General features: G+C 38.4%; 1 protein-coding gene across 2 annotated transcripts in view; it reads left to right on the forward strand.

Moving 5' to 3' along the window:
* nfatc3a (nuclear factor of activated T cells 3a) overlaps positions 1-9,215 on the forward strand; it is a 67,602-nt gene extending 58,387 nt beyond the window's left edge. For both annotated transcript variants that reach the window (XM_008405476.2, XM_008405477.2), the window contains exon 10: positions 6,644-9,215. In XM_008405476.2, the coding sequence (XP_008403698.1) occupies positions 6,644-6,720 (77 nt within the window). In that variant the 3' untranslated portion in view covers positions 6,721-9,215. The remainder of the gene's footprint in view (positions 1-6,643) is intronic.
* Positions 9,216-9,412: the final 197 nt, after the last annotated feature.

Below are 9,412 nucleotides of genomic sequence, written 5' to 3' on the forward strand. Positions count from 1 at the left end.
AGTTGAAAGTATATGTATTGCAGAGGTTTTGGCAAAATAAAAAAAAGGTTTGTGCAGAGAAGTTGCCAGCAGTTTTTTTTTTTTTTTGTTGTGTTTTGTTTTTGTTATTTTTTTAGGCAGGAGAAGCCCCGAACTCCCTCTGATTGGGTCAAAGTAATGCTTTAACTTATGTTTCGCACATTTTTCATAAAATAAATTAACTGAACAGTGTAATGAGAAGTAGACATGTTTTTTTTTTGGGTTTTTTTTTCGCCTTATTTTAATGTTTTTGAATGTATAAATCAGTAAAGTTTTAGTGATGTTTAAGTGCAGACTTGGCTCAGAGGACTGAAATGGATTTTGCTGTTGACATGTTTTTGTGTGTAAAAGTGAGTTACMGCATTATTTTGTTCATTCGTAGAATCTTGTGGTTGTTTTTTTGCCTCCAGTTTGGTTTTAACAAACCACTCCTGTTAAAAAAAAAAACTAACTGAAAGGAAAATTCAAGCGGCTATCGTTTTCTTCCTGGAAGATGAAACACTGGTGTTGATTCATAAGCAAAGTGTTACCTGTTAAACTTTCCAAAATATTTCACCTTTCTTCGTTTTTTGCCATTCAGGCTCCAGACTTCCTTCTTAAAGTTGGCGCCTTATGTGATCTTTCAGGGTTTAACAACTTTTGCGTCCCAGATCAAAGGCTGGGATTCTTGTGAATCGCTTACCGTCACTTTAAATGGGAACTCCACGAATGATTCAGAGATGAGTGACTTTGAGAAACCGACTCTGTGATGAGCTTTTCTGCTGTGCTCTGCATCCTCACCCACTCACTTTCTTACCTCAACACTGGAATTAAAGTAAATAAATAAATAAAGGGGGAACACAAAGAACATAACAAGAAGTCACWGAATTAAGTTCAATTTATTGGCCAGATATTTCTAGTGTGTGATGGCTTCTGAGGAAATGTGTGCATGTATTTACAGGAAGCTGCAACTGGAAAATGTTTGCTTTGATATTCCCTCTTGCAGGGCAAACCCAGCCTTGCTTCGTCTCTTTTCCCTGTGCACAAAGGTTTTCCATTGTGGCATGTTGTCTTCATTTGGTGGAGTCAATAATCAGTCAGTCTTCATGTTATTTGCTTAAGCTGCTCTGCCAGAGTAATGTTATTATGCCTGGTTGGGGGAACTTTTTTCAGTGTGTCATAGAGGTTTATGGTAATTGCCCATTTTCCATTTCAACAGTAGACGTGTTTATTTTACTGGATGTCCGAATGTCTTTTTCACTTCTGTTTTGCATTAAGGAGGTCTGTCCTATGAGCCCCTTTGAGATGCTCTTTAGAAATGAAGGGGTGAAATTACTCATTTGCCATGGTCTCCTTCTAGATGTGAAACTTTGGTTTGGGGAAATTAAAGGAACCCATTTAACCTCTCCTTTCACTMTGGGGAGATTTCTGGACGTATTGGTTTCTAGATTTAAAGATCTAAACTGACATTTTGCGAATGCAATAAGTTTTCCAGACTTGTTCCGGGATATRTCTTTATTGTTCATAATTTTCTTCCATGCTGTTTAACACTGCAGTTTATTCTTCCCTTACTCTCTGTGAAGGCAAAAAGGTCGATTCTGCTGCCAGTGAAAAATGCCATGTGCATGTCAAGCCTTGCAAAAAGATTTTCCTATTTTATTATTTTGGAACCACAAGCTCATAGATATCATATTGACATTTATTGTCAAAGTATAACGCAAACAAGTGTATACTTGTGAAGTAGATGCTAAATATATTTTATTTTTAATCTTAAAAGTGTGGCATGCATATACATCTAGCCACCATGAGTCAATACAGTTGTCGCTGCCAAATTTGAAACTCTGGAGACTTGTTTTTAAAATCAGTACAGATTAAAATGAGACAGATTCTTAGATTTGTGTCTCTGCAGTTCCAATACGTGAATAAACTTTGGTCTTAAACTGAAAAGAGCACCACCACAGCATGCTGCTGCCACCACCATATTTCACAGGGGGATAGTGTGTTTGTGTTGGATATTTACAACATGCAGCATTTTGCCAAAAAATGATTTCTGGTCTCATCTAGCTGCTTTCTTTATTTGATGTGTCCTCTACGTGGGATTTCCTTAAGTAGCACAATTAACAGAATACTTTTTACTTCTTCAAAAGTTGAGGGKTTTTTTTTTTTTTWAARGGKTTTTTTTTTCAGCTCTAGAGGCCTTTATTGAGCGTGACTATGCAGGAAATGGGTGGAGAGAGGAGGGCTTGGGAAGGAACGTGCAAGATGTCAGGGTGGGAATCGAACCCAGAACCTCTGTTTTTAGGAMAGTAGCCTCTGCATTTGGGGCGTTAGCTCTATTTCTACACCATGCAGTGCCCCAATGTCTGCACTAGTCTGTCTCTGGCCTGTCTGGTGGTTTTCTTGGTCTTCATTACGCTGTTTGTTCTCTGATGTTCTCTAGTTACAGCATAACTTTAATGGCAGTTATTATTCAAGGATGAAAGTGTTTTAAAAGCTTATGTTTTCCTTCCACTTCACTATTATGCACTGCCTTGTCTTAAATATGTATGTGAAAAAGTTCAATGGGTAATGCTGTTTTTTTTTTGTACTCCTTTTTTCCCAATCAAGCATTTTCAATCTTGACACAAATGGTAAACGTTTTTTTTTTTCTTTTAATCCAGAAAAGATTAGRTATTTAGAAGTATTTGGTTCACACTGAAGGGAGCAATCTGATGACATCCTACTAGCATATGTAGTAGTAGTAGTAATAGTAGTCATCGGAGTCATCGGCTGAATGCAGATGTACATATTTTGTGTAGGGAGCCCCCCTGCCAGTCATCTGCAGAGGATCTCCCTCCGGCTGAGACATTCAGAGCCACAGTTACTACGACAGGCAGCGCTGAATCACTGGTTTTCTGTTGCACTGTCATGAACAATACCAGTAAACCCGAGAAAACGCTATCAGCATGTGAAACCAGTGTAAAGCTGAACTCAACTCAAAGCTCTCTTTCACTTCTGGATTCCTGATGTGTGGAGCTCCACCTTATATTGAAGTGCAGAATATCTCAGTCACATTAACAAAAATATTATTTATTGAGTAAGAAGTTATTTTCAGAGGGGACTTTAAAAAAAAAAMAACATGTTTTATGTACAGCAGTTTATTGTGAGGCGAAGAGTTTTAGGTTCGGGTTTCACCCACAGGGAAAACTACGAACGTGTAAGAGATAAACATCCAGGCCCTTTTGGCCGCTTCGAGACTGAAATGAAGATTCGCCTCCTTTCTAACGGCCCCAAATCGGATCATCCAAATCTGCATTTAGCCCAGTTTGAAATCTCGGGAGTGGAAGGTACGCGAAAAGGTTTCTGACAAATCATCTGCAGAACCTTCTCCCTGCACCTCATTTTATGAGAAAAGCGAATGAATCAAATCGAGAGGAATCACTCTGAAGTTGCTGTCGATCGAGTCACAGGCTTTCCGTTTATTTAATGCTAATTGGCCTGAGTGGGCCTTCTCCGAGTGACTTTGTCAGGCCACGGGTTAATGTTTGCCTCTGCAGCAATCTGATCAGTACTTTTACAGCGGAAAGTGATATGTTTTTGCAGACGCCCACTTAATGTCGGTCTGTCACACTCTGCTTCATGTCGCTCATATTCCTGTGGTATTTCAGCAGATTGACTTCTATGACCTCTTGTTGCACAGTTTACCATGTCGCGCTTGAACAATGCAGAATATCTCTAAGGAGCCTCCAGGAACCAGAATTWTGATGGGTGCTGCATCATAACAGCATCACATTGTTCAAATTTTCTATTTTCACTCATCTCAGTTTGGGTAAATTGCATTAAATGAGGCAGAATCCACCAGCCGCTGCTGTATAAAGGGCTGCAACTAAAGAGGAGCCTTGATAAGAGAAGTGCAGCTCTTAATTTTTACAGATACAGCTGCTGTGTCGCTCGGCTGCACTTCTAACAGCTGTAAGATTTAGTTTATTTTGAGCCCAGCTGCACCAGTCGCCTTTCAAAAGGTCACGGCCTTTAAAGGAGATGTGCGCTCCTCCATCACAGTTTTATTCTAACCCAGAGAATAGTGTGACAAATTGGCAAAGTGGCGTAGATTACATCCCCATGTTAGGCTGTGTATGTAGAGGTAAACGTTTGCTTCGATAGTTGCACGGTTGTCTCATAAGTGCGTGGTGGTTCTGCGAGTGTGACGGTGTGTGTGTGAACATGGTTGACATGGGAAAGGAAGAGCCTCCCACGCTAACAGGATGATGTGAGTGATGGTGGCCAGACACAAAAGCAAAAGCACCAAGAAACATAAATAATGCACACTGAGGCGCTAAATAAAAGAGTTGGATGCCTGAGCAAAGGCTTTAAAACTAATTTGAAAACTGTTAGTGATTTTCCGTTTAAGCACACAATGAAATAGTTCGACTCTGAATATGAAAAYTATTGCTCTTTTAAGAGTCAATAAAGCTGTTCCACGTAGCTTCTCGGTTTCTCATTTTGCCGGCGTTYTTGCTTTGTAGTGTAAATTTAAATATGACTTTTTTTTTTCTTCTGGTTTCTCATCACTGAGTCACTCCCTGGTACCTTTTTTTTTTTTTCCCCATTAAGTTACAGCAAGAGATTTGTTTGTAATAACCAGAGGAATGTCTTATTTTTACGTCACAGCGGAGAGATTTACAGCTGCWTGTTACCTGYCATGTCTAAACAAGCCTGCCTGCAAATCTCTCTGTGCCAAACTGGGCCAGAGGTCTCTACTGCACCCTCTCCAAACCAGTTCGCCCTGTCTGATTTCTGCGCTGCRTGACTGACCTTTTATCGTCACGCTTAAGACTCTTGGGGGAACCACATGAAGAAGTCGCAGCATGAAAACCGAACACTTTTCATGCTGTCACAGTGGAAGCGAGAAGATGTTTGCCATAAGTTTCAGCCAAATGGGATTCTTCTGTCTCTCASTCCTCTTATCTTCTTTCCCACGTCAAAGTATTTGGTGTTGATTTACTTCAAAGCTCTATTTTTTTTTCTTTTTCTTTTTATTAGCTCSCTGCTCTGTTTCTTGTGGTTCTGCTCTAAGCACCAAATGGAGGAAGCAGATGGAAAACAATCGCACATGCTGGCTAGAAAGCAGACGGCAGCACAGAGAAGGCCTTATCCGTTTTTTTAATTATTTCTTTTTATTTAAAACCACTCACTAACTGAGTCTGGAGTAATTAACCTCGCTGTGCCTGAGTGCCTCTCTCACATTAACGACATGTTTTTTTACCAATGAGTAGGTTTCACACAGCTCCTCAGCTATGCTTGAAAACCCAATGAAAGGGTCTTGAGGAAATGCACCCAACCACTGTTAATGAAGTCGTGAACAAGCCTGCTGCTCCTGCTGTTCTTTTAAAGGAKTCCTGGAATAGCTTATCTAACAGGACTCTTGGACTCAATCAATTATATGAGCTGGCTGGCACAGCCTGTAAATGGAATAGTTTGTGATTATGGTTTGTKATTATATCTCACGTCATGGCAAATGACTTTGCAATCTCTGAGTTTGCCACTCTGTTGTAGTTTTTTTTTTTTTTTTCCTCCCACTTTTAGCACAGAGTTTTGATCCTGAAACGATTCTGGTGTGGAACTGCACTGCCCTCTGCTGGAGAGAGACACTCGTAGCCCAAGGCTTTGCTTTGTGTGAAAACTACAAATTAATCTGTTAGAACGTCATCTTCATTTATTTATTTCATCAGTTTAATTTTTTAAAGTGAAACTCTGAAGTACATATTGATATTTTTCAAGCATTTAAATGTTTTTTTTTATTATTAGAAATAGATTTTTAAATTTCATACATATCGATTAATGAGTTTATCTAAGGTTGATTGATCTTATCAACTTTAGATTGACAGTCGGCTATTTTCTCATGTGCTGAATTTAAAAAAAGCACATTATTATATTTTAGCCTTTTTTTGTGTTAGCTGTGTTAAATATTGACTGAGTAAATGGTAGCATTACTAAACTTAGAGGTGTCTATAAAAAATAACAAAACAGAAACTGGGGTTAAGCAAAAGGGGGTCAAAGGTCATTGCTAAAGAAAGTGACTGTATGTATCTGGGCATTTTAATGGAGAGTTGAGTGGAGGGAAAAACTGGTAGAAAATGTTACAAAAGACTGAATTAGTACAGCATTAAGAGGATTGTAAATAATATCCTATTCTTTAGTTTGGGGAGCGTCACCAAGTATGGATGCTTTTAAAAAGACCAATAAACTTWAATTTTCTAAAGAAAACTCACTATTGGAACTGGAAGATGATTTAAATATCCAAAATAAAAGCACAACAACCAAAACCAATAAATAAAATGGAAATGAAAAACCACACTGACAACTAAAACATAACTAAARTCAATTACGAGGTATTTTTAAACAAAACACTTTAATCTGTAGAACAGAAATTATTTAAATTTATCGTGGTTAATTGATGGTGATTTATTGCGACACGACGTGTCACTCATGTCACCTTTTGATTCACGACTTGTCTTAAAGTTTATTTGTTTGATTTGTGAACCAACATCAGAAATCCCTGTTCCAACGATGAATACCTTTCTGACATCTTTAAACTGTTTCTGAARATGGCTTGGAGCGCTTTTAAATTGTTTCTGTCTTTCTGTTCTTGTTTCTCTCTCCGCAGTAAATGAGATCATCGGCAGAGACATGTCCCAGTCCCCCAGCGCTCACGGCCCTCAGTCGGCGCACAACCATTCGTAGCTCAGATCTTTGCCTGAACCGTCACACAGTGTTTTTTTTATTTCTCTTCTCTTTTTTTTTTTGTGGCTCACGCAGCATTACCTCCAGCTGTTAAAACCCTGCAAACGCCGACCTGGTGGAAGAAGACTGTGGTGAAAGGCAAAGCCACGTTCCTCTGTTTTCAACCATGAGATCTCTGATATAGATGGAAAAACACACAACTTCACACAGATGTAGAGCAGAACCATGCTCAGGACAGAGCAGACATGCAGAGCTGGAGTGTTTTTTTTATTTGTTGTTTTTTTTTTTTTTCCACAGCTGTGTTGTAGGCTTGTGTTTGAACATCTGTCCATTCACAGCTCTGCTGTCTTCCTGATGGTCCGCTTGACGTTTTCAATCCTCTTCTCACCAGCATCAACTTGTGAAATTAAAGATGCAGCTCACAGCTGTGTTGCAGGGATCTGTGCATCCCACTTCTTCAGAAGATTTTTTTATTTGTATTTTTTATCTGAGTAAACGTGGACACTTGCTAACATCGATTCAAGAGAGAAAGAAATTTGAGACTTGATTTGCCGTACAATTAGTTCAARTCAAACCTTCCAGTAGTATTAAGAAAAACAAGTTTCCCCCTAAAAGATGAATGCGGTCACGGTGTTGGAGGTCAGCAGCTAGTTTTCCTTCTGCAAAATGCAACATTCCACAGACTTGCAGCTGTGTAGGTATCTGTACAGTAATGAACCCTGTTTCTTCCGTTAGAGCTTTCAGTTTTTCCTTTGCTTCTTTGAACAAATGCCTTATTAATGTTTAGCAAATCTGAACTGTAGCACAAGCTTTTTTTTGTTTGTTTTCTCATCAGACTTTAAGACTGAAGAGTGCTTCTTTTTAGAAACAGATGTGCTTCTTTTGGATTTATGATTTCGCAGTAAGATTTAGGTTTTTTTTGTTGTTGTTTTTTGACAATTCATAAGAGGGTTTCTAGCTGGTCCTCAGAAATGGAGCTCTCTGCCACTAAAACTATTCTCCTCTCAAATGTGCCTTCGATTTCCTAACGCTCCATGCTTTCAAATGACAGTCGACTCGGGCTTCGATGGAAAATGTTCTGACAAAAGTTGTGAAAGTATTTTATATATAAAGTGGTCTGTATGTTGTATTTATGTAATATCCTCATTTGTAAAGAACAACTTAAAATCCTAGAATCCAGACAGCAAATTCTGGACATTTTGGGGTCTTCCAAACCTTTTCTGCTTGCAACAATCAACGTCTGCTGTCTACAATCAGAGTTCTCTTAAATTGTTTCCAGAATGCTCATTGATTTGTTCCTGTATCCCCCCCCCCGACTGGCGCGAATGTGCAATGGCTGCACTGCAGCAATAAGTCATCCTCCAGGAAAGAGCAGACTGACTGATCCAGATGCTGGTTTGATGATTTCCACTGACTTTAATTTTTTTTTTTGCCTTAAGATTGACGGTGATTTGAAGTCAGTTTCCAGGTGAAAATGATTCTGCTATGCATTGATATTCTGCTTAATGCCTTTAAAAATAATAATTTTAAAAAAGACACACAAAAAAAATTTACCTTGATGCCTCTAGAAGTACATTGTAGACTCAGTAAGACTCATAGATGCTTGAATGGAAGACACAGCGTAAGCATCTTAATTCAGTTGTGTTTGAGGATGGATGGTAGCTGCTTGAACCAAATTTCTTGTATATATGACAACTTTTCAACGACAAAAGCACACACGTTTAGGCTATGCACACTATAACAGCAGCAAATCTGAGGTAAAATGCTTTTGGACTTCACACAGAAGAACAGAAACGCTCGGAAGAAGAGAATATCATCATGTCGCGTGAACTCTGTAGGATGCCTTAACTCCTGTTTGTGAACCGGTTGGTCTGAGTTTTTTYCCCCCCCTTTTCTTCTCCAAAATGACTGAGACTGATCAATAACAGTTATCAATGTTGTACATTTCAGGTTCACAGGGTCAACCAAACGGGTGGGGTGGGAGAACGGAGAGAAATGTTTGCATTAAAGTCAATTCTGCAGCTTGAGAGACCACAATACACACAAACAAAACRAAACCAGCATCGACAATAAACTCTGAACTCCGGCTGCTGTCCTTTTCTGCCACAACCAAAGATCGAACAATTTGTTCCTATTTTAGACGAWAAGGCTGCAAAGACTGTACAACTCTATTTTTGATATTTTCAAATGGATATGGATGTCATTCCTAAGAGGTTAAGGACATTAACAGGTGTCTGTTGAAACTATATATATATTTATATATACATATATAAATATATATATATAAAACTTTGTAAAATAAAAGGGAAATACAGGTTTTAGCTGATGTTTACCAAGCCTTGTATTGTCATTTCTTGTATATTTTGTATGTTAAATGTTTTGTAATTTTTAAGACTGCAGTGCTTTTTTTCTGAAATTATTCAAAGGGAATGATACCTTGCATCATACTGTAGGCTCTAACATAGTGTATCTCAATAAAACTGAAAACTCACTCATGGCTTTGCATTGTTTTCCTGAAAGCAGATTTTGTTTCACCTTTTCTTGTCTTTACAACACAATGTCTTCATCCTGATTTTGGTGAATTATTTGCATAATGTTTTACTTTAGTCTTTAAAATACCAGAATTTGCACATAACTGGCATTTTTAAACATTAAATCGGCTTTTATGATCAGTTACTTAGGTCGTTTTTTT

Source organism: Poecilia reticulata, linkage group LG3 (genome assembly GCF_000633615.1).
Source record: "Poecilia reticulata strain Guanapo linkage group LG3, Guppy_female_1.0+MT, whole genome shotgun sequence".
Lineage (NCBI taxonomy): Eukaryota > Metazoa > Chordata > Actinopteri > Cyprinodontiformes > Poeciliidae > Poecilia > Poecilia reticulata.